Here is a 26,232-nt window from a genome sequence, read left to right as displayed (position 1 = left end):
GGTACTTGGGTGTTCTGAGGAGGGAGATCCGGGAGTTTGTGTCAAACTCCACTTACCATACTTTTACTGAGCTTCAGGCGAATGCCAGGAAGCGTGAGATCGAGTTAGAGACTCAGGCCAGGGAGGAGGCCGAGTCTCAGCAGACAGACCGGCGGCCGGCTCAGTCTCAGCCGGCAGCCAAGCGGATCAAGTCCACCGATTCGAGGACGGGAAGTTCGAAGAGCCGCACTTGCGGAAAGTGCGGCAAGGGTCACGATGGGGCGTGTCGAGCCGGTGCTTGCTACAAGTGCGGCAAGGAGGGGCACATTGCTAGGGAGTGCCCCAAGGGGTTTATGGTTTGCTTTCATTGCAACCAGACCGGCCATCGGAAGGCCGAATGCCCTCAGCTTCGTCAGGGATCTGCACCTACTGCCAGGACTACTGAGACTCGACCGGTGAAGGTTGAGGCCCCGAGGGCTCGTGGGAGAGCCTTTCAGCTGACTGCGGAGGAGGTCCGCGCTGCGCCCGATGTTAAGGCAGGTATGTTGTAATTCATGTATTTATTTTAATGTCGAGATGTTATGCTTATGTTATTATATGCGTAGGTACTTTCCTTGTGAACTCTGTGCCTGCCTTAGTGTTATTTGACTCGGGCGCGAGTAGGTCCTTTGTGTCCTTAGCCTTTAGTCAGCATATCAGCGTTAGTCATGAGTCGTTGAGTCGACCTTTGAGAGTTTCTATAGCTGACGAGAAAGTGATTTGTGCCACGGAGATTCTTCGGGGATGTGTGCTAGAGATTTTCGGGGTGGAGTTCCCGATTGACCTGATTCCTATTGCGATGGGTGATGTCTGTGTCATCGTGGGCATGGACTGGTTGAGCCGATTCGGCGCTGTCATCGACTGTGAGCATCAGTTGGTGACTATACGAGACCCTAGTGGGGGAGTTCTTTCGGTGTACGGCGAGGGTACCCGTTCAGGAGCAGCTTTTTGTTCGGCCGCTAGGGCGAGGCAGTGTCTACAGCAGGGCTGTAAGGGTTTTGTGGCGTATGTGATGGATACGCGGGAGGTTTCCGAGAGACCGAAATCAGTTGAGGAGGTTCCTGTGGTGCGCGAGTTTTCAGATGTTTTCCCCGAGGAGTTGCCGGGAGTACCTCCTGTGAGGCAAGTAGAGTTTGGTATCGATCTAGTTCCGGGGGCCGCGCCTATTGCTAAAGTGCCTTATCGTCTTGCACCTCCAGAGATGCAAGAGTTGTCCTCGCAGCTCCAGGAGTTGCTGGGGAAGGGATTCATTCGGCCGAGCAGCTCGCCATGGGGAGCACCTATTATGTTCGTCAAGAAGAAGGATGGTTCACACCGGATGTGCATTGATTACCGGGAGTTGAACAAGTTAACGGTCAAGAACCGTTACCCGTTGCCGAGGATCGATGATTTATTCGATCAGTTGCAGGGAGCATCTTGGTTTTCCAAGATCGATCTGAGGTCAGGGTACCATCAGGTGAGAGTGCGGGATGGGGATGTTCAGAAGACAGCATTTAGGACGCGATATGGGCACTATGAGTTTGTGGTGATGCCTTTCGGGCTCGCCAATGCCCCGACTGTGTTCATGGATCTCATGAATAGGGTATGCAGACCGATGTTGGATCGGTCAGTGATTGTATTTATCGACGACATTCTGGTGTATTCTAGATCTAGAGAGCAGCATGAGGAGCATTTGAGGGAGGTCCTCGAGGTATTGAGGTCGGAGAAGCTTTATGCAAAGTTCTCCAAATGTGACTTCTGGCTGCGGGAGGTCCAATTTCTAGGACATGTTGTCAATCAGAAAGGGATATTGGTCGATCCGGCCAAGGTTGAGGCGGTGATGAGTTGGGAGGTGCCGAAGTCACCTTCTGAGATCAGGAGCTTCCTTGGGTTGGCAGGGTATTATCGGAGATTCATCAAGGATTTCTCCAAGATCGCAGTGCCACTCACCAGATTGACCCGGAAGGGTGTTGCATTCTCATGGGGGCCCGAGCAGCAGACCTCCTTTGAGACGCTTCGCCAGAGGTTGTGCGAAGCCCCGGTATTAGCTCTCCCAGAAGGTATGGAAGATTTTGTGGTATATTGCGACGCATCGATTTCGGGACTGGGTGCAGTGTTGATGCAGAGGGGTCATGTGATAGCGTATGCATCGAGGCAGCTGAAGCCTCATGAGGCGAGATATCCCACGCATGATTTAGAGTTGGGGGCAGTAGTGTTCGCTCTCAAGATTTGGCGTCACTACCTGTATGGGGTTCGATGTACGATATACACGGACCACAAGAGCTTGAAATATTTGATGGATCAGCCCAACCTAAATATGCGTCAGAGGAGGTGGTTGGATGTGGTCAAGGATTATGATTGTGAGATCCTGTACCACCCAGGCAAGGCTAATGTGGTAGCCGACGCATTCAGCCACAAGGCGGAGAGCACACCATTGCGAGAGGTATGCTTGAGACTGACTGTGATGACTCCAGCATTGGATGCTATTCGTGGGGCACAGACAGAGGCTGTGCGACCAGAAATGCAGAAGAAAGAGCGGGTTGTGGGGCTAATTTCAGAGTTCGTTAAGGATGGGCGAGGGCTTATGACGTTTCAGGGTCGGATCTGGGTACCGTTCGTGGGCGGTACGCGTATTACCTTGATGGAAGAGGCTCATAGATCGAAATTCTCGATCCATCCCGGTTCTACAAAGATGTATTTGGATTTAAGGAAGGAGTATTGGTGGCCCTGTATGAAGAGGGATGTGGCATGGTTCGTTGAGAGGTGCTTGACCTGTCGTAGGGTTAAGGCCGAGCACCAGAGACCGCATGGCAAGTTACAGCCATTGGAGATTCCCGAGTGGAAGTGGGAACAGATCACTATGGATTTCATCACCAAATTGCCGAGGACTGTCAGAGGAGTTGATGCAATTTGGGTGATTGTGGATAGGTTGACGAAGAGTGCACACTTCCTTGCCATCAGTGAGAGTTCTTCAGCGGAGAAGTTGGCGGAGATATATGTGAGAGAGGTGGTATCTCGGCATGGGGTACCGATTTCGATTGTTTCAGACCGTGATGTGCGTTTCACTTCCAGGTTCTGGAAGAAATTTCATGAGGAGTTGGGTACTAAATTGCATTTTAGTACCGCATACCATCCCCAGACAGACGGTCAGAGCGAGCGGACGATTCAGACATTGGAAGACATGCTTAGAGCGTGTGTGTTAGATTTCGGGGGTATCTGGGATGCGCATTTACCCTTGGCTGAGTTTTCCTACAACAACAGCCATCATTCGAGCATTGGTATGCCACCTTTTGAGTTGTTGTATGGTAGGAGGTGTCGGACTCCCATTTGCTGGGGAGAGGTGGGACAAAGAGTGATGGGCAGTACAGAGATCGTACTCCAGACGACAGAGCAGATTCAGCAGGTTAGGCAGAGGTTATTGACCGCCCAGAGCCGACAGAAGAGTTATGCGGATAGACGCCGGTCCGAGCTTGAATTCCAGGTTGGCGACTTCGTTCTCCTGAAAGTTTCTCCTTGGAAAGGAGTGATCCGGTTCAGAAAGAGGGGCAAGTTGGGACCCCGGTTCATAGGCCCATTTCGGGTAATTGCAAGAGTAGGTCGGGTAGCTTATCGACTAGAGTTGCCAGCAGAGTTGGGACAGATTCACAATACCTTTCATGTATCACAGTTAAGGAAGTGCATAGCCGATGAATCGACAGTGGTTCCATTAGAGGATATTCAGGTGGATGCGAGTCTGAATTACGCCGAGAGGCCAGTAGCTATCAGGGATCGGTAGATCAAGGTTCTGCGAAACAAGGAGGTACCTCTGGTGTTGGTTCAGTGGCAACACCGGAAGGGATCGGAGATGACTTGGGAGCCGGAACGTGAGATGCGGGAGCAACATCCGGAGTTATTCGCAGAATGAGACTTCGAGGGCGAAGTCTAGTTCTAGTGGGAGAGAGTTGTAACAGCCCGGAATTTCAGGTATCGCTTTAAAACTATTTTTGGAGGCATTTTAGGAAGGGACTCGGCGAGTTGGAGCCAGACTCGCCGAGTAGGACCGCAGACTTGGTCGCGGGTTCGCGACTGGACTCGACAAGTCCAGATATGGACTCGGCGAGTCGACGCTGTGCAGCAGAAACCCTAGCCGTTTGGTTTTGGATCGTATATAACGCCTCTTAGGCCGTCATTGTCCGTCTTTTGGTCGATTGAGAAGAACCCTAATCGTTGTGGACGTCTAGAGCAGGAGAGAAAGCCATTGGAGCTTGGAGGAACTTGTTAGGCAAGAAGAAGAAGAGTTTGGCCAAAGGAATATCAAGGAGGATCGAGTCCTGAGGTTTGGGGGACACAGAGAGTGCGTTTTCAGGTAATACTCGGACCATTTCTGTTATTTTGATGTGTACTCGAATCTAGGGCTTATGAAATCCATTTAGTGATTAGGTGGGTTATTATGTTATTACCCAAACGTTTATACCCCAGTAATAAGATGTCTAGAAGTCCAGAAAGTCCCATGATTGTATATCTCGGGACCATAAGTATTTCAGGGAGCAGTTGCTCGTCTGCATGGCATGGACTCGCCGAGTCCAATGATCAGACTCGGCGAGTAGCTTGAAGATTTACTGGGACTCGCCGAGTTGTTCTTCAGACTCGGCGAGTAGCTTGAAGATTCACTAGGACTCGCCGAGTTGTTCTTCAGACTCGGCGAGTGGAGTCGGGGTGGCCCCGCGATTCTTCCACGTGGATATCGTCGAGTCAAAGGGGGGATACTCGACGAGTAGATAGGGAATCCCAGAGAGTTGGAGGACGTCCAGACTCGCCGAGTCGCCATGGTACTCGCCGAGTCCGGTCGAGCTGACCGTTGACCGTTGACCAGAGTTGACCTAAGTCTGACTTCTTAGGGATAGTCACACTTAGGAGATATATGTGTTAATGAGATATGTGATGTTATAGGAAGGTTGTAGCTCATCGGATTGTGCACGAGTGAGTTCAGGATTTGCTAGCTTTCAGCATTCACGAGGTGAGTCTTCTCACTATACTGTACCCGGAAGGGTTTTGACTGTGTGACCGGAAGGTCAGATATGATATGTGATATGTATGCTATATGTGGTAAGATATTTGTTATATGTGCTATGTATGTTATGTGGGCCGGAAGGCGAATATGTTATGGGCCGGAAGGCATGGTGTTGATGACCGGAAGGTCAGGGCCTGGAAAGGCGTATGTACGTAAGTTGTATATTGGGGAACTCACTAAGCATTTATGCTTACAGTTGTTATGTATGTGTTTCAGGTAATAGCGAGGACCGTGGGAAGGCGCCGGCGTGATCGATACACACTGAAGAATGCTTTTATGATCTTGGGATTTTGAATAATTGTATTTGATAGAATACTTAAACTATTTATGCCTTGTTTTGAATGGAAATAATTATATTTTAAAAAATGAAAAGTTTGTTTGAAAATTTGCGTTGTTACAAAAACCCTTATCTTTCGTGTTACAGAATCATGTCGTCATCCGGAACCCACGATAATGTAATTTAGGCGTTTCGTTGTAACAGACTTATAAACTATCCAGAACTAGTGCAACTAGAGTCTTATCTTTTGCGGGATCCTATCAGTAAAAGGATGCTCGCGCTGCGTGTACTTGTCTTTTGTAGTATACCTTATTCGCAGCAATAGTCTTGTAGTAAATCTAAAGTATTGGAACTCTGTTCATGGTTGCACGGTTGTGTTTTGTCTGTAAACGTCTTATGTTCAAATCTAATGTCTTTAAGTATCCGTATGATTCTGACATTATCATACAACTAGATTCAATTTGATCCACACCATACCAGCTTCATACGTACATCTCTTTCTTCGAAATCGCCCTTCCAGCGAAGCCATCATATCAGAACACCGAAGTACTCATGCGTACAGTACCTCTTAGTCCTTCTCTTTTCCGAAGAAATCCACGAAGTACCACTTGTACAGTACATCAAGTTCAATCCAAAAATCCATACGGTTGATCTATCACTGAGGAATGTATACATAAGGGTAATATATAATCAAGGTTCTACAGGGTTAGAATTGATGATTCCGCTTTAACTTCTTTTTCCTCAATAGGATGTGAGCTTAAAAAAGAATCAGTTATTCGACTACCTTTTGAATCTTAATTATATACGACTCGTAGACACGAGATTGTGATTGTGAAACCAGGTATGAATTCTAGTATGAACTTCAGGACGGAGAACTGCCCAAGCCTACGAGTAATCACATCGTCATGTGAACAAACTTAGAACCCAGTACGACTCCTGTAAACCGATCGCCCTACAGTCTAAACACCTACGGAGATACAAGAACAGTCCGGACAACTTAACGAACTACACAGAAATAGAATTAGAAGACTAGGCTTCTCACCCTGGAGAACTCCGGTCTTATTCTTCCAGAGATAGACGAATTGCATCGTATGTACCTCAGATATCGAGGACTCCATCAAGAATTTTCATTAGGAATCGTTATCTCTGCCTCGCATAGATGAAATGGTTGAGCAACACAAGGAAACAATTACTTTCAGAAATGGCTCTGAGATCCGAATATCACCAGTTCGAGTGTTAAGGAAGGATGTCCGAAAGACTACCTTCCGAACTCGATGCGGACACTTCGAGTCTGTAGTGATACCCCTCGGATAGGACCAATATGCCCATAGTATTCATGAGCTAAATGAGTAGGGTACGTTTTTCTTACTTGGATCAGTTCGTCATTACTCCATGTAACGACTTACTTATCTACCCTCGTAGTAAGAAGAAAACCATGGAAACATTACCTTCAGAGGTACTTTTCGCGAAGTTCTCTAGGCACGAGTTTTGAAATTGAAGAGTCAAATTCCTATGACACACGGTTAGTGATGTGAGAATTTTTGAATACTCTTTCAATTTGTCAAAACCGTTGAGAATTTGTCGACACCAGAGATGCCGACAGTCATTCGCCAAATTCTAGGTCTTACCGACCTACTATCATAGGCCATTCAGAACTCCTCTCAAATTACAGAAACCCTTATGACCTTTACCCAGCAAGGGGTAGCCCTTGACTGGGAGGTTGAGCAAGAAAAAGAAACCTTGGAAATTCCAAGTGAGAGACCAATTTCTTTAGAAAGTCTCACTCTGGGAACGGCTTAATACGCTTCGTAAAGCGTGGAAAGCTAAATCCAAGATAGATAGGACCTCCGAGATTCTTACCAGAATCGGTCATGTATCTCGCAGAGTAGATCTACTCCGCGAACTCAGTAACATACATTCTACTCTTTGCATCTCGATCGTGAAACCATACCTTTCCGTTAGGACTCTTGTAAGTCCACTCGGCGAGATCCTCGCCTTCATATTAGAACCGTAGTGACCCTCGACCGAGAGGTCAAGCGGACGAAGCAACGCCGTCGCCCATTAGTTAAGGTTCGTTGGGACACTAACCGAGGACCCGATTTCACTTAGGAGCGCTAGAACCAATCGATTAAGAAGTTTCCTCCTCACGACTCGATCATTCATACCTACTTGCTTATCTAAATTCTAATTTTGGGATGAAATTCCCTTTAACAGGGGGATGATGTGACAACCCGAAATTTCCATTCTGAACAAACCATATCAAGCCAATAGAAGTTAGAACAGTTACAGTGAAATTCCAGACTTTGGGTATAAGTTTGAGTATTTCAGGTCTAACACTTAAGGAGATATCAGGAGAGTGGATGCACTAGGGATTTGTGCAACACTGTTATTACAATACTCTATGGTATTAGAGTTCATTTCGGGAATAAAATATTTTCTGCCAAAAATCTCAGGACTATATATAGAAATCTGAACCATATTCATTCATTAGTTGCATTTCCAACTAGAGAAAAGCCGAATTCTCTCTCACAGATCTTCGGGTTTTTATCCCAAATCGTGAGTACTTCTATCTAGTTATATAATAATGCTTAGATTGTAGTTTATAACATCAAAATCGGATCAAAACCCCAAGATTCGGGAGTTTACCGCCCAAGAACACTTGGAGAGTAAACTCCTTTTTAAGGGCCAAAGTGTGCCCACTGTCCCTCAAAGCCTTGGAACTCAAACTAGAAGACACCATTACATGTTTAGACCACCAAATCAATTAGAAACAATAGCTAGAAGTGAGTTCACGGCCGAGGATGTTCTTTGGCCGTGAACTCCATATTTATGTGCCAAAATGCCCTAAAAACCTTCCTTAAGGCAAGAGACTAATTTAGACATGTACCCTAAAGTGTTTATAGCCTAGAAAACATAAGGAATCACAAGGATAAAGGAGTTTACGGCCAAGACAAGTTCCTGGTCCGTAAACCCCTATAAATGGGACAAATGACACCATAACTCCTTCCTTATGCCTAGAACCCAACTTAGATCATATCTTTGAAGTGTTAGGAACCTCAAAACATCAAATGGTACTCCTTACCATGAGTTTACGACCGTAAACTCATGGGGAGTTGTCCCAAGGCCGTGAACTCCTAAATGGAGTTAAAAAGAAGCCCAAACACTCGTTTAAGCCTAGAAGCACTTCACCACTTAAGTTGTAATAATTCTAAGCTTCATTTAGGGACCCTATTGAGAGTTTACGGCTAGTAGTTTACTCCCTTGGGCCGTAAACTCCAACACACATGGTTATTTGACCATAGACATCCATATGAGGTCTTGCACTCATTTGTTGCAACCCATTAGCCTCCTAGCACTTGACCAAAAGTGTTTTCCTCACATTAGGATGTTTATACATGTTTGATTAGTGTTATAATCACTAATTGTTTATATACATATGTCTTCATATGTAATTAGGACCATTATGTGTGTCTAAAGTCTTCAGTTGACACCTAGTAGTCCTACCTCTTCAGTTCATCCGTATCACCCACAATAGGTGAGTTCATACCCCTTAATCAATGTTTTAACTGTTTTTAAATGTTTTATGGGGGGATACAAGTAGAAACATGCTAGTTACTATATCAATCACATGTGAATAGTAAGTAGCATTCAAATGATTGGCTACTTATTAGCCGTTTTACCAAACAGTTTCCTTCAAATGATTTTCATAAACATTTTATATAATTAAAACTCCTTATTAAGTTGTACATTTTACTATGTACGCTTCATTTCAAACTCATTTACAATTTGTGTTTCAAACAAATGTTCCTTTATACTTAAACTGTTTTATCAAACCCATGCTTTCAAACCGTTTTATAGATTGACATCAAGTCGATGTTTTCTTAGATAATAATTATGTTCAAAGGTTTTACAAAACTTACTTTATGCTTTTATATTATAAATTGCATGCCTATATGAGGAATGTTTAAAAGACTTAGGAAGGCTATCCACCCTATTTCCTTTTCGCGCTTGAGATGTGGTCTGGTGGGATATCGGGTACCCGTCCGAAGGTCGTTTAAATATTAGTTATATATCATGTGTACATATATAGTCATAAAGCTTCTTCCAGTTCATTCAATACCCTTGGGTAGCAAGGGTATACGCCCATGTTCATACGTACCGGTTATACTACTAGTAAGCTACCATAGGGGTAGTTTAGGAAGATACTAGAACTATTATTAGAACACGATATCATACAATGAGTCAGTTCATTCATGATTCAATACTTGCTAGATAGAGAGAACATACATTACCGCTAGTACACACAGTACATTACTATACATGCTAGATAGAGAGAGAACACACGTTACAGCCAGCACACGCAGAACATTACAGTACATTACTATACTATTACATAGATATGTTTTACATGATTACGCTTACATGAGTACGTTTACATATATACGTTTACATGAGTGCGGTTACATATACTTTGATAGGACAGACATCACTAGGTGCTATAGCATAGAACAAGTTCATGATCTAACTATACCGATGAATCGCAACGCATTGTGATAGTTATATCGGGTATACATGATCATAGTAATGTGGATGTTCACGGCATGCATACATGCATGGGCGTGTAAAGGTCTCAAAATCCCTTTGATAGGGAGCGTTTAGCCTGCGATCTAGCCATCACATTATGCCTTATCCCTCAAATAAGGCAATAAGAGTACAGAGGCAGTCACTTATTACAAATATTGCAGTACTTATGAGATTACCCTAGACTTAAGGTAATTAGTACGGTTGTAGTTCGACACTACACCATAGTACTGTTTCATTTTCCCATTATATTCACTTCGTGAACATTCACATGAGCCACGGTAGTGTAGAAACTATATTTTTGGTTAATGATAGTCGGATTTGGGAAAAATACACACTCTTACAAGAGACACACACACAGACACTAGATGCCTTGGTAGAAGGATACGATTAGTAGGAAACATAGGGTTTCCTAGGATCATTCAAAACATTTTCATACTTACAGTTCATATACATTTTCAATACTTACAGTTCATATACAAACAATTTCTTACATATAAATTAAGACACTAAAATACTTATGATCTCACCAGCTTTAAAGTTGATACTCTCTTTCAAAATAACTTGTATCCTCAGGTCAACCATAGACAGGTACCGATGCAAGGTTTAGAGAAGATGGAGCTCGTTCTAGACTCATCTTTTTATTTTGTTTATACTTTAGTGTCTATTATAATTTGATAGAACACACTTGTATTAAAATTATATTATTAATGCAATGGATGATGTTGTTGCTTGTTTACTACTTTTCGTTGTTGTGATATTGTACATGACGTCCTCCGCCCCAGAATGTTTCCGCCGTTCAATGGTTTTGGGGTGTGACAAGATCGCTGACACAAAACCTCATCAACCGGAAATATCGCCGCGTTTGATAATTTTATTAAGTAAAATAATCGAGTACAAAGTGTAGAAGTTTTTCATACGAGAATAGAAGTAAATAGAGTGTCTTTGTGTGTGTTTTTTAGGCTATGAATGTCTATTTATACATAATATTGCTAACGGCTATGAATGAAATCACAAGAATATCGATATAACTATCTCATCCAAAATCCTTGTTGATCATGTCTCATTTATCCCGAATATCTTGGAGACTTAGTCTTTTCTTCATGTTTTTCATAATAACTTCGTTTTGACCGGGTCTTTCTTAATGTATTTGGGGGCTGGAATAAATAGATAAACAAAATAAAGTGCAAACGTAAGCGTTAGTATTCTCCAGAATGTTGATCAAGATGTTTGTGAAGATCCTGGAAATCATACTACTCCGAATCATGGATAAAATTTTAGTTAGAATTTTCACCTATAACAATTGATCAAGACACAACACTTATCTAGATGAGCAAAACGAAGTCATTAAACAAAGAATCCATCGTTTGAGAAAAACAAAAACCCTAGTCAACGACTTAATAGATCATGGTCAACTAGTAAAACCAGAAGAGGAAGTATCAACTTTCACATACCATGGCATTGCGTAGCTGAGATCAAATAAGTCCTTTCTTGATTCTGTCGTCATTAGACCTTTCGAGTCTCGATTAAAGTCTAACTCTATATCCCCTTATTGGGGTTTCTTTACCGAATACCCTTTTACGTTTGAATTGAAGTTCCCTTCCCCTCTCTGGTCTCCATTTTATTTGGATCATTGGGATAGTGTATGCCCAACTCATGTCTATGGTGTGGTGTATCCTTACATAGGCACATTACTTGAATTATTCCAAAAGACTGGACCTTGGACTTTCTAAGATTGTGTTTGTTTATGATCTCCAACTTTTGGGTCTTCTCGTATCCTATTCAAGATAAAACAAGGGCAAGATTATCTTATTTATAAAGCAACGTGCCCTGACATCAAATGGAAAGGAAGATTTTTTTTTCGTGAGAAAATACACTCTTCTAAATGCTAGTCATATTTCACAGGAATGAGTTACTCAGGGTAGAATTTGAACTTTAAAAATTGTAGGGTTTGATTAATTAAGTTGTTATTTATTTGTTGATATTTTTAGTTTAATGCTTCGAGGTTATTTTCCATGTTGGAGAGGATTCTGAGACTAAAATCAAGGATTTCTGCAAGACTTTGGTCCTTAAGTGAACTTTCAAACGATTTGCTAACATTCAGACTACGAAAGAACGTAACGCTTCTAGAACTCCTTGGACTCCATGAATGTCCACTGGTGTGAAATATATGCTCTAGAATTCAATAATTTGATGAGATTCCTAATAAATATTATTTTGCTTCCAGTTTCCAGGTCTACTCGCTCCAATACTATTGATACATGAAGTGACCCTCAACAACTAAAGTATTTTTGGTATTTATGCGAAGTCTTTTGGTAATTGGGAGATGCAAAGATTTTTTGTTTTGGTTGATGTGAAGTGTCTGAAGTTGTGTTATATGAAAGTTGAGATAAAGAGTCTATACAAAGATCTGAAGCTCATTTAGTCATGATATGCTACGAAGAAGAATACACCGACAACCTTATCCATATATCTTAATGACTCCAAGGAATAGGCATCTAGATGCATTGGTGATACGTCGATGAGGCTGCCTTCATCTCATAGATCTAGGATTGGCGTAGGCCAACATTGTAGCAATATAGAGAATCCATGATGTAGAATTGATGTATCGAATTTACTCCTCATGTGTAGATGGGAAACTTAATTTAACCCATGGTGTTTTTTGTTTCACCGTTGAATCCGACTATCATTGAGGATTTTGGCAAGATTTCTAACTTTGGAATGCTCCTTTTTTTCAAGGTTTCTTAAAGGATTATACTGACGAAGCTCCCTCCATCTAACAAGATTCTTCTTACATAGTGGTTTTCAATGTATATTGTTAGCACCAACCCATCATAGTGAGGGTCCAAGATCTTTTCTCTTTAATCATCGAGAACGTAACATTATTCTTGTTTGCGATGGCAACATTGTTTCTTAGCCCCTCTTTTTTTTCATTTTCGACACCTTTGCATGTCTCTTTTCTGCAGAGTAAGTTAAGTCGCTAATGTTGGATTCCCCTGAAGTTTATGATCTAATGAAAACATATAATGCCGTAAAAAGAAAATAATAAAGAATCGCGGAGGGACGAACACGTACACTGGTGCTTGTTTCATGAAACTAAATTACAATATCTATTTTTTTCACTCTCCTCTCTCTCTCTCTATCTATATATATATATATATATATATATATATATATATATGTATATATATATGTATGTATATATATGTATGTATATGAGTGTGTGTGTTTGTGTTTATTCAAGTATAAAATATTTTGTAATGTTAAAGAAAATTGGAGTACGTAAAAGTGAAGTAGATTGTTGTTTTTTTATTTAAATTTGAGGTATATTGATTATCTTTGTAAAATATAGAATGCTTTAGTTCATGAGATTTCTATACAAATTCATGTCGCAGCGTCCACCGATGACGTTGTGACGTCCCTAATTTTACGGTCAGAAAAGATCGATTTATTTATGTTTATTTAAAATCAGAGTATCATTTTTGAAGAATAATATTACGAAATTTGTTCCTAAAAAATATGATATAGATATTATCAAAGTATTTCCTAAGAAATGTATTTTATTTATATTAAAATATTGGGATGTCGTTGTCAATATAGAAACATAATTATGACTAAATATTACAAGCCTTATCGTAATTCAATTAGTGGCCTAATACTCATCGAATCTCTCAGCATAATGTATCTTTCATATCGCTACATGTGATACAATAAACTGAGTGGGTCAGGTTAGGAAACCTGGTGAGTACATAGAGTTTTCAACCCACAATAATATAGTTAATATGTTTAGTTATCAAACAAGTAACTCAATTTCCTATCCCTATTTTCTCTATTTACTCTTCCCTACAGATTTATCCTAAGGGTCATCTCCGACATCACATTCACCTATCATCAACCCACATCACATTTCCTCATCGCCTATATCGTATAGACTTTACTATTTCGGGGATTACTCCCCCAATACATGTCCAGTAAGGGTTAGAGTATCATTGCATGAATACGTAGTTACTACATCATTTGAACTCATAATTCATTACTTATAGGTTATGATTATGCCAATGTCTCCACATGACTTGTTTAGATTAGTTAGTAGTCGCCATCTATACTCCGGTAGATGATTATATCGCAACATCGCAAGTCAAGGTCAGGGAATATCCTAGTTATTTCATATTTATCATCACCTATCTATTATCTCCTATCTTCCATCCCCTATCACTACCCGATACATATTTTAATACTTAAATGATTAAATCAATTTAAATGTCATATCATATTATTTTATCTAACACATAACATTTTTGTCACAAATAATAAGCACATAAAGTATGTAATTATCTAGATACTTCATATCTATGTGTAAGATGAATGTAACTATGCACTCACTTTATTTATATATCTAGTTTTCAAATGCTAGTTCGACATCTAGTACTCTTGTTTATCTTTCAAATGACCTATTACCAATAATAGTTTATTTTAGTCACGACTAAATGTTATTATTATTTTTATAATTCTTTAGGTCATTATTATGGTTATATACCATTTTACTCGTTATAATATGCAATCATTTGATTTGTAGATGTAGTTTTCGAATGCTAGTTCCACATCTAGTACTCTTGTTTATCTTTCAAGTTTCAAATGACCTATTACCAATAATAGTTTATTTTAGTCACCACTAAATGCTACTATTATTTTTTATAATTCTTTACGTCATTATTATGGTTATATTCAATTTTACTCATTTTAATTAACTTTTTAATACTTAATCTTGAATATATAAATATAACAAATTACATAATTTAAGTATTTTCTCATTTTAATATATATTTACTCAACATTATATTAAGTTATTTATTCATCAAATAACCATTATGGGACCTTTTTTCCATTTTTATAAGGCACTTCCATATTTAATTAAAATATAGTTTATATATCTAGAACAAACGTATTTTATAAAACTCTTATTTATAAAACTCTTATTTATAAAACTTATTACTCCATTTTAACACTTAATATTACTAATACATTCACAAGTTAAAAAATAAAAATTATTTTAAAGATATAAGTGTTTATTAGCTAAGGAGTAATAGCGACTAGGGCTTTAAACGAACCGAACAAACACGAACAAAGGGTTTTTCATGTTCGTTCGTTTAAGTTAGCCGAACAAACAAACAAACACGAACAGATAAACAAACGGAGTTTTCTTGTTCATGTTTGTTCGTTTAACAAATTGCTTTGTTCATGTTCGTTCATTTATGTTCATGAACATGCTAAACGAACATAAACGAATGAACATAAATGAACAAAGATAAACAAACCCAATTGAACACATATGAACACAAATGAACTATAATATAGTAATGTAATAAAAACAATTGAACATATATGAAAATAAAATAAAAAAAAACTTAAATGAACGAACATAAACGAATGTAAATGAACGAGCGAGACCATTGTTCATGTTCGTTTGTTTAACTAAACGAACGATAATTTGTGTTCATGTTCGTTCATGTATTAAATAAACGAACTTCCCGCTGAACAGTTCACGAACGTTTCGCCGAACGTTAAATTCGTTTACAGCCCTAATAGCAACAACCCATTATTAGTGGCAAGTTTCCCTATCTTTATCTTTTGTCATGACTTTTGTGGCCGGTAATACAAACATCTCTTGTTGTGGCATCAGCCCATGCCCTTGACGTGATTATCATATCATATACTATAGTCTTAACTCCCTGGATTTTGAGGCTAACGACCATAGATTTATGTCTTCAATTGAGAGCATGTGTAAAATGCTACACGCATGGTCAACATCATAGGATCGACTAGTGACAGAATTAATATCATCCACCCAAAAGCAATGAAAGTAAGATAATATTATGACGTACCTCCTTCTCAATGACATTATAAATTATGCAGCAACTCAATTGTGGTGTTTGGCTTTGACTTACCTCCTTCTCAATGGCTTTAGTGCACCTCTTTTCCAATTCAATCTTCCTTTACAAAAAATCTTATGCCAAAAGTAGAGGGTTTAACATTTGCAAGACATTATATTCATCATAATCCCCATCAAAAGCCATCACAACCGCTCAATCCCTGGTTAGACGATCAGCAAACTATAAAGTATCTTTATGGCCATTTGATCATATTGAGTCACTCTCTACCAAATACAAAGCTCGCAATATAAGTTTTATACTTGTTTCCCTTTTACATGTCATTTTTAATTTGCTAGTATATTCACGAATTTAAGCTACATGCATAGGGAAATGATTATACGTCAAGAGCAGATACTTTGATAGATGCAGTGAAGTCCATGATATGGAAAGTGAGCCATTCGTTGAGTACCCTTGAACTCATTGACGATTTGCATAGACTTGGAATAGCATATCATTTTGTGGATGACATAAGTCATCTCTTGGATATGATTTCCCATAATTACTACCAAACTCAAGACAAGTGGAATAGAATGGATCTAAACCTTAAAGCCCTTGGTTTTAGATTGATGAGACAACATGGTTATCATATTCCTCAAGGTACAATGTTAATAAAATATCTTTTATTAACTCCAATGCTTCATTTCTCTTAAGAGAATTTAAAGATTACTATATTGGTCCAGCATCCAAGAGTATATAAAGTTTCGTAGAGCACGTCAAAAAATTAACACTTTCCATCATTCTTTTTTTTTGTATATAATTACTAATTAGACATATTTCGCAACATCAACGACACAACTCGAAATCATAAGCGGCACTTATACAATGATATGATGTGCATGCTGAACTTGTACGAGGCTTCCTATCATTCCTTTGAGAATGAAGGCATATTGGACGACGTTAGCGACTTCACAACTAAATGTCTCAAAGAAAATATAGAGCAAATTAATGAAAATTTATTATCAATGGTAACTCACACTTTGGAGCTACCACTGCACTGGAGAGTACCGAGGGTAGAGGCAAAATGGTTTATCATAGAATATGAGAATAGAAATGGCATGAATCCGTCCCTTTTGGAGCTTGAAAAATTGGATTTTAATATTGTCAAATCTATGCACCTTGAAGATCTAGAGCATTCTTCAAGGCAAAATATCTTCCCCATATGTGTGCATTATATCATTACGACTTGTTACATATCCTATAAAATAAACGACAGTTAGAGGTACGCTTGAATAGACTAATGGTGATAGTTGATAACACATATGAACAGATGTTGGAGAAATACAAGTTGGGAAAAGAATTTAAGTTTGTGCTGAGATTGATTGGTGGAGAAATTCCTTTGGACGGTTGGTGTCAATTACCTACCTCACTTTAATGTAGCAAGGAAAACACTATTGAAGGTTAACGCCATAATAAGTACTATTGACGATATCTATGATGTGTATGGTACTTTGGATGAACTTGAACAGTTTACACTACAAGAATAACCGGCAATAGCAGCGACGCCTTTAGCGGCGACGGGGACTTTTAGCGGCGACAAAAATCAAACGCGTTTTTTGTCGCCTCTAAAATCCCCGGTCGCCGCTAAAGGCTTGTTTTAGCGATCCGCGTCATTTCAATTTCATCCGTCGATTTAAAAGATGATCCTACGACTAGGATAACATAAGAAATCCCGTGTTGTTTTCCCTCCAGTATGTCGCCGCTAAAGGCTTATCTTAGTGATCTTTGTCATTTCAATCTCATCCGCCGATTTAAGAGATGATCCAACGACGTAGAAAACCCCGCGTTGTTATCCCTCCGATGTGTCGCCGCTAAAGGCTACACGTGGCCGCTAAAGGCCGTCGACATTAAAAACCCTCTCTACTCCATTTTTCTGTGTTCTCCCTTCTTTCTCACCATTATCGTTGACCTCATCGGAATTTGACAAAGAACTTTGCAATTCACCCATCTTTGCTCCATTTTTATCCTTTTCATTTTCCTTTTCACTTCTCCTTACTAAATTTCTAGCATTGATGTGTATTTAGATGTGTATTTTGTGTTTGTAGATATGGATGTGTATTTGTATGTATGTATTTCGAATGTATTTTATGTATGTATATGTGTTTTTGTATGTACAATCCTATGTATATATGTATTTTTATGTATATGTATGTGTATTATGTATGTGTATGTATTTTCGTATGTATATGTGTATTATGTATGTGTCTGTATTTTCATATGTATATGTGAATTTTGTATGTGTATTATGTATGTATATGTGTATTTGTATGAATACAAGTACATATTAATAGCAGCAACGCCTTTAGTGGCGACGGAGAGCATTAGCGATGACGTAACTTTAGCGGCAACGTATGCAGCATCAGCGGCGACCAATAGAGCATGAGCGACAAGCCAAAAATGACTACCCTTTAGCGGCGACATGTCGCCACTAAGCCTAATACCTTTAGCGGCGACATGTTGTACCTTTAGCGGCAACGCCTGTCGCCAGTAATACTCTTATCTCTTGTAGTGGGAAGATATTTTACCTTGAAGAATGCTCTAGATCTTCAAGGTGCATAACTTGGACAATATTAAAATCCAATTTTGCAAGCTCCAAAAGGGACGGATTCATGCCACTTCTATTCTAATATTCTATGATAAATCATTTTGCCTCTACCTCAGTACTCTCCAGTGCAATGGAAGCTCCAAAGCGTGAGTTACCATTGATGATAAATTTTCATTAATTTGCTCTATATTTTCTTTGAGATATTTAGTTGTGAAGTCTCTAACACCGTCCAATATGCCTTCATTCTCAAAGGAATGATAGGAAGACTCATACAAGTTGAGCATGCACATCATATCATTGTATAAGTGTTGCTTGAGATTTTGGTTGTGTCCTTGAAGTTGCGAAATAGTATGTCTAATTATTAATTATATACCAAAAAAAGAATGATGGAAAGTGTTAATTTTTTGACGTGTTCTACGAAACTTCATATACTCTTGGATGTTGGACCAATATAGTAATCTTTAAATTCTCTTAAGCGAAATGAAGCATTGGAGGTTATAAAATATATTTTATTAACAATGTACTTTGACGAACATGATAACCATATTGTCTCATCAATCTAAATCCAAGGGCTTTAAGGTTTAGATCTATTCTATCCCACTTGTCTTGAGTTTCGTAGTAATTATGGTAAATCATCTCCAAGAGATGTCTTATGTCTTCCACAAAATTATATGCTATACCAAGTCTCTGCAAATCGTCAATGAGTTCAAGGGTACTCAACGGATGGCCCATTTCGCGTATCATCGACATCGACTTCACTGCTAATATCAAAGTATCTGCGCTTGACGTATAATCATTTCCCTGTGCATGTAGCTTAAATTCGTGAATATACTACCAAATAAAAATGACATGTTCCGTACTTTGTATTTGGTAGAGAGTGAATGAATATGATCAAATGACCATAAAGATACTTTATAGTTTGCTGATCGTCTAACCAAGGATTGAGCGGTTGTGATGGTTGTTGAAGTGCATTGTGATGAATATAATGGCTTGTAGATGTTAAACCCTCTGCTTTTGGCATAAGAATTTTTGTAAAAGAAGCTTGAATTGGAAAAGAGGCGCACTAAAGCCATTGAGAAGGAGGTACGGCAAAGCCAAACACCACAAATGAGTTGTTGCACAATTTTTAATGTCATTGCGATCTCGTTTTTATCATATTATTTAATTCCACCCATTTCCTTTTTTGATGGTAATCAAATACTCACAATATTATCTTACTTTCATTGCTTTGGGTGGACGATATTAATTCTTTTTCACTAGTCGGTACTATGATGTTGACTATGCATGTAATGTTTTACACATGCTTTCAACTGAAGAAAGAAATCTATAGTCGTTAGCCTCATAATCCAGGGGGTTAAGACTATACTATATAACGTGGTAATCACGACAATAATTGAATTATACATTAAGTAAAAACCTCCAACAAAATTGGGAGAGATGAACATCATTGATCTAATTATTAATGAAATTATTGTTGATTGTGCCACTACAACTACAAATTACAATAATACGTACCAAGTCATTATTAATGAATATCATAACATTTAATCACTATAACTTAATGAAAATTCAGTTAATAAGAAAGAATACCTCTGTTACAAGAAAGTACATAGCAATTCAAAGGCATCATTTGGGAACATCATATCTTCCTGAAGCTCTCCTGCAGACATATAACAATTAATTAGTTATATCAATAATTAGATCCAAATTTTGCTTCCACGAGAATAAAAGAATTTACCAGGCCATGAATTCTTGCAATCAACCCTTCGTTGTAAAAGTTAATGTGCACTTTCAGCAACAAATTACATGAACAACTTAGTGATAGTCCTCATCTTTGTGAACTACCCGTTTGTACAAGGTAGATGCAACCATAAGTCTATAAGTTAATACATAAGCATGACTTGAAGGCGAAGCGGTTGCTTAGAAGGATGCGTGGCTATGTGATTTCAAAGTAATCTCAACATCTGATTATTTTGACACTAAGTAATCAACAATCAGAATCATGATCAGTGACTCCAAGACTCTAACACTGATTATTGAAGTTCAAATTGTAATAATAAATTCTGGAAATGTATATCAACATCGCACAGCAATCCCATAAGAGGAAGAAACAAAGGGCAGATTCGAAGTCAATGTTATAGTGATTCCAGCAGGTATAGCAAAGTCGTAGGCATTTCTAACCCAAATAGAAGACACAAACGTACGAATAAGAACACCTATTGAAAACAATAATCCCACCAAGAACAGTACAACAAATACGTGTAATCGTCACAAAATCGTACGTAGTTGCAATCCAAATCCAAATACACATACAAACAAAACCATAAAAAATAGGAAGACAGAAATACAACAATCAAAAGATAAACACAAACATAAGCTTAACAAAAAAACAAACCCTAAAAAGACGAAGGAGGCGACAAAGTTAGGGTTCATCAATCCTACTATACCCGCGGAATTATGAAGGTCACCGGCTTTGGATCCATCTAGCAGGAGAGTGCCTCCGATTGTAGATAGACCAGTAAATAAATTTCTAGAGAGAAGTGCTGATCGAATGAAGATGGAGGGCAATTGCGTTAGTGGCGACAGTCAACTGCAACGATCTGAGATTTTATACAACAGTCACCAGATAACTCCGGTCAATGTACCAGAATAATTAAAAGCGTTGGCGGCAATTGCGACAACAACGACTTCTAGCGACACCAATCTTTAGAAACGACAGCAATAGTGACACCTTTTTAGTATTAGCTACGGAAAAATAGAATTAGTGTAGTTTCGCGAAAACTTTTGTTGCCCCTAAGACCACCCGGTGTACTTAGCACGAAGCCGTCCGTGGTCTAGTTGGCCACGAACCACGGCCGTGCACACCACCCCGGTGGTTCGTGGTGGGTCGTGGTCGTGGCCTTCCGTGGCCCGGACAACGAATGCAAACGAACCAATAGCTCCGATGCGCAAAGAATTCGACCGTTTCTCTTTTTTGTGTAGCCGTTTAACAACGGCTAGATTTATAAAAAAAAATAAATAAATAAACAATTTATTTACCTATAAATACCATACTTTTACTCCTTATTTTTTACACCATTCGTTTCTTTCTCTATACACAAACTACACACTACATCTTCACAACCAAAAATCATGGATCCCAACCAAAATACCCCTCCAAACTACCGAAATCGCAAACCCGATAATGCTTTTGCGTTAGACACAACACCTCGACAATTCCCGACGATGGAGTCACCTCAAGGCGGTTTTATCAATCTACTTCAAAGTGGTTCCCCTATCCAACAAACACCACTTTTCCAACAACAATATCAACCTTTTCCGGCTTTCCAACAACAACAAATGCAACAACAATACCAACAATTTCAACAATTCCAACAACTACAACAACTCCAACAACAATCGTCACAACAACAACAACCACCAAGATCACAACCACCACTTTCGCCGGATTTTGTTCCGGAAACGCAACCTTCACCACCACCTCAACCAAAAAAGAAAAAAGGAAAAAAAACGGCCCGACCCACTACCAACCAAGAAAGGGTCCCATGGACAAAAGAAGAAGAAGAAAAGTTAGCGGAGGCATGGGTGGCGGCTTCCGAAGATCCAATTGTAGGAGATAGCCAGACGTACGGAAGTTTTTGGGAAAAAGTCCGAGCCATTTTTTACGAGTTAATGGAAAGTCAAGCTCGAAATGCCGATCAAATTACGTCGAAATGGCGAGATATTCGATTAAAATGCACCGATTTTGGAGGAATCTACAACAATCTCCTAAACATACGCAAAAGCGGTTCGAACGATTTTGATGTTTTCAAGGCGGCCATGGACCAATATAAAAAAACAATGCCTACACGCAAAGCTTTTCCGTATATGAAGTCGTGGCTAAAATTGAAAGACTCCCCAAAATGGAAAGAGCAAACGGAAGGAAGTTCCCAATCTTCCGGTTCAAAGCGTTCGAGAAACCCCGATGGAACTTCTCAACAATCGGACGGCCGAACACACATCGACATCAACGACGATCCGATAGATCTTGAAACCGACCAACATCTTCCTCGGCCCGTTGGAAGAAATAAAGCAAAAAAAGCGGCGTCAACATCTTCGAATTCTAGTGTTATGGATATGTTCGGCGATAAATTTGATCGATATGTGCAGCTTCAAGAAACGAAGGCCGAGGTGATGACTCGGATGGAACAAAAAATGATCGAAGCACAAACATCATTTCAAGAGGCACAAGAGACTCTCCAAACAAAAACTGATATGGAAATCTTGAAAATGAAAGCGGACGACCTTGAGGGCGAAGACTTGGAACTTTTTCTAGCAATGAAAGAGTCGGTTCGAGCCCGACGTAGGCGTAGGGGTAGTTTATTTTATGTATGGTTGGAATTTTTAGTTTTTTTAATGTTTTTTTTTAATTTTTTTTAAATTAACTAATGTAATTTTTATTTTGATTGTTATTTTTATTTTATTTTTTAATTTCAATTAATTTAGTTTTTATTTAATGTAATTTGATATTTTAATTTAATGGAAAAAATAGTATTAAAAAAATGTTTTTAATGTATTTTTGAATTAAATTTAAATAAAAAAATGAGGTGGAGTGGTGTGTTTAGTGGTAAGTACCCCATGTATGTGGTAGTGGAATGTGGTGCTGATGTGGCACCCACCACATATGTGGTATGTGGTGGGTATAACGGATGGCCTAATACTAAATTTCTTGTTGTGACATCAGCCACATGTCATTGCCGTAGTTACCCCGTCATATATTTAATTGAAAGCATGTCTAAAACATTACATGCATGGTCAACATCATAGGACCGACTATGACAAAGAATTAATATTGTCCACCCAAACAATGAAAGTAAGATAATATTGTGAGTATTTGTTTACCTTAAAAAAAGGAAATGGGTGCAATTAAATAATGTGCTAATAACGAACGTTAAAAATTGTGCAGCAACTCAATTGTGGGCTTTGGCTTTGATCGTTCGTACCTCCTTCTCAATGGCTTTAGTGCGCTTCTTTACCATGTCAAGCTTCTTTTACAAAGATTCTTATGCCAAAAGCGGAGGGTTTAAGATCTGCAAGCCATTATATTCGTCAGAATCCACTCCAACGGCCATAACAACCGCTCAATCCCTGGTTAGACGATCAGCAAACTATAAAGTATCTTTATGGTCATTTGATCATATTCAGTCACTCTCTACCAAATATAAAGTACGCAATATAGGTTCTATCTGTTTCCCTTTTTCATGTCATTTTTAATTTGCTAGTATATTTACGAATTTAAGTTACAAGCATAGGGAAATGATTACACGTCAAGAGTAGATACTTTGATAGCTGCAGTGAAGTCGATGATACGCAAAGTGGGCCATCCGCTGAGTACCCTTGAACTCATTGATGATTTGCAGAGACTTGGAATAGCATATCATTTCGTGGATGACATAAGTTATCTCTTGGAGATGATTTACCACGATTATTACGAAACTCAGGACAAGTGGGATAGAATTGATCTAAACCTTAAAGCCCTTGGTTTTAGATTGATGAGACAACATGGTTATCTTGTTCCTCAAGGTACAATGTTAATAAAATATCATTTATAACCTCCAACGTTTCATTTCTCTTACGAGTATTTAAAGATTACTATATATTAGTCCAGCATCCAAAAGTATGAAGTTTCATAGAACATGTGTCAAAAAATTTACATTTTCCATCATTCTTTTTTTTTATATATAATTAGACATATTTCGCAACTTCACCGACACAACTCGAAATCTCAAGCCCCACTTATACAATGATATGATGTCCATGTTGAACTTGTACGAGGCTTCATATCATTCCTTTGAGAATGAAGGCATATTGGACGATTTACGACATTTCACAGCTAAGTATCTCAAAGAAAATATAGAGCAAATTAATGAAAATCTATCATCATTGGTAACTCACGCTTTGGAGCTTCCACTGCACTGGAGAGTACCGAGGGTAGAGGCAAAATGGTTTATCCTAGAATATGAGAATAAAAGTGGCATGAATCCGACCCTTTTATTGGAGCTTGCAAAATTGGATTTTAATATTGTCCAAGGTATGCACCTTGAAGATCTACAGCACTCTTCAAGGTAAAATGTTTTCCCCATATGTATGCATTATTTCATTGCTGACTTTTTATGTATCCTATAAATAAACAGTAGTTAGAGGTATGCTTCAATAGACTAATGATGATAGTTGATGACGCATATGAACAGATGGTGGAGAAATACAAGTTGGGATAAGAATTTAAGTTTTGCACGAGATCGATTGGTAGAGAATTTCCTTTGGACGGTTGGTGTCAATTACCTACCCCGCTTTAGTACGGAAAGAAAAATACTGTTGAAGGTTAATGCCATAATAACTACTATTGACGATATCTATGATGTGTATGGTAGTTTGGATGAACTTGAACAATTTACTTATGTTGTCGAGAGGTAGCTGTAAATATATATGTTGTTTCTTCCCTTGGAAGTATAAGTTGATTAATTAGTAATTGAAGAAATTTCACATTATTTCAAAACACGTTTGTAATTTGTAGATGGGACATCAATTTGGTCGGAAAGCTTCCACAATATATGAAGATCTGCTTCATTGGATTCTACAACTCAATAAATGAGATCACATATAAGATGTTAACAAAAACCGGATTCATGATCCTTCCTTACCTAAAGAAAGAAGTAGTTATTCCATCTTCTTTAACAATAGCATATCCTGCTTTCTTTTTTATTAATAATATTTTGACCATCCAATCTAATTTTGTATTCAATAACCAATAATATGATAGTGGGCAGATTTATGCAAGGCATATTTAGTAGAAGCACGGTGGCATCATAATGGACATACACCAACACTAGAAGAGTACTTGGACAATGCTTGTGTATCGATAGCAGCTCCTGTAATACTTATGCATCTTAACTTTTTGACGTCAATAGCTTCAAAAGAAGAAATTCTACAAGGCATAAAAAGAGCTAAAAACATAGTTCGCTACTCTTCCCTAATCCTCCGACTTGCTAATGACTTGGGGACGTCCTCGGTAATTATAATTTTATATTATATACTGATGCAGTCACATTTAGTTAAATATATTTCTCAATATAATGAGTATTTTCATTATCAAAAGGTATTTTAAATAAATATGCTCTAATATATATTCTCTTATTCCTTTAAGGATGAAATTGCAAGAGGGGATAATCCAAAATCAATCCAATGTTACATGCATGAGACTGGTGCTACAGAAACGGAAGCTAGAAAGTATATCCAAAAGTTAATCATGGAAACATGGAAGAAACTTAATAAGGAACGGACTGGTGCAAACTCTCAGTTTTTAAGGGAGTTTAATGATGGTGCAACAAACCTTGCGAGGATGGCACAATTCATGTACGGTGATGGAGACCGGCATGGTCGTCCAGAATTGACTAGACCCCATGTCGTATCCCTATTATTCAATCCAATCCAATGAATCCATGCATGAACCACGAATTGTCTTTTAATACAATTATTCTTTATTTATAAATTGAGATATCAAAATGTTACCCCGTCGTATATATGCAAAAATGAAATTTACATATGATTAGCTAAAATTCCATCAAAATACAAGGGGCTGTGACTGGATCAAGCTACATATAGCCGGACAATTAATACATTACAATTACAACTATATACAATATACGCTAAAAAAACAAGGTAATATGTAACCATATCTTAATCTGTTGTAATGGAGAAGTGGAATGGTTGTCTTGTATTTCACTGCATGTGGGGGAAACTTAAAGTAAAAGAGGAGGAGAACCCGTTTCTTAGTCCTAAATTTTTTCAATTCCCCACGTGAAGGTGGTCCGTTGAT

General features: G+C 38.7%; 1 protein-coding gene and 1 pseudogene across 3 annotated transcripts; both read left to right on the top strand.

Annotated features, from left to right (window-relative positions):
• Positions 1-15,860: 15,860 nt before the first annotated feature.
• Positions 15,861-17,319, top strand: LOC145068036 (R-linalool synthase QH1, chloroplastic-like; annotated as a pseudogene).
• Positions 17,320-23,266: 5,947 nt separating this feature from the next.
• LOC145066058 (R-linalool synthase QH1, chloroplastic-like) lies at positions 23,267-25,957 on the top strand. 3 transcript variants are annotated; one of them, XM_079013217.1, is made up of 7 exons: positions 23,268-23,582; positions 23,669-23,939; positions 24,106-24,481; positions 24,608-24,826; positions 24,931-25,069; positions 25,177-25,425; positions 25,561-25,957. In XM_079013217.1, exons 1-7 carry the CDS (start codon positions 23,370-23,372, stop codon positions 25,849-25,851), a joined length of 1,758 nt encoding a protein of 585 aa, XP_078869343.1. In that variant the 5' UTR covers positions 23,268-23,369; the 3' UTR covers positions 25,852-25,957. The 3 variants fall into 3 exon arrangements, with proteins under 3 accessions (XP_078869344.1, XP_078869343.1, XP_078869345.1); XM_079013219.1 differs by having other exon boundaries at positions 23,468-23,582; positions 23,664-23,939; XM_079013218.1 differs by lacking the exon at positions 24,608-24,826 and having other exon boundaries at positions 23,267-23,582.
• The last annotated feature ends 275 nt before the right edge of the window (positions 25,958-26,232 follow it).

Source organism: Lactuca serriola, chromosome 8 (genome assembly GCF_051521515.1).
Source record: "Lactuca serriola cultivar US96UC23 chromosome 8, Lser_US96UC23_V15, whole genome shotgun sequence".
NCBI lineage: Eukaryota > Viridiplantae > Streptophyta > Magnoliopsida > Asterales > Asteraceae > Lactuca > Lactuca serriola.
This window is presented reverse-complemented; position numbering and strand designations above follow the sequence as displayed.

What these genes read in the sequence shown, in the direction of transcription:
- LOC145066058 (XM_079013217.1), top strand. Translation starts at nt 23,370, where the DNA reads ATGGCTTTAGTGCGCTTCTTTACCATGTCAAGCTTCTTTTACAAAGAT. An exon ending in GATCTACAGCACTCTTCAAG is followed by an intron (nt 24,482 to 24,607) that starts GTAAAATGTTTT and finishes GCATATGAACAG; the next exon opens with ATGGTGGAGAAATACAAGTT. An exon ending in TTCCTTACCTAAAGAAAGAA is followed by an intron (nt 25,070 to 25,176) that starts GTAGTTATTCCA and finishes ATAATATGATAG; the next exon opens with TGGGCAGATTTATGCAAGGC.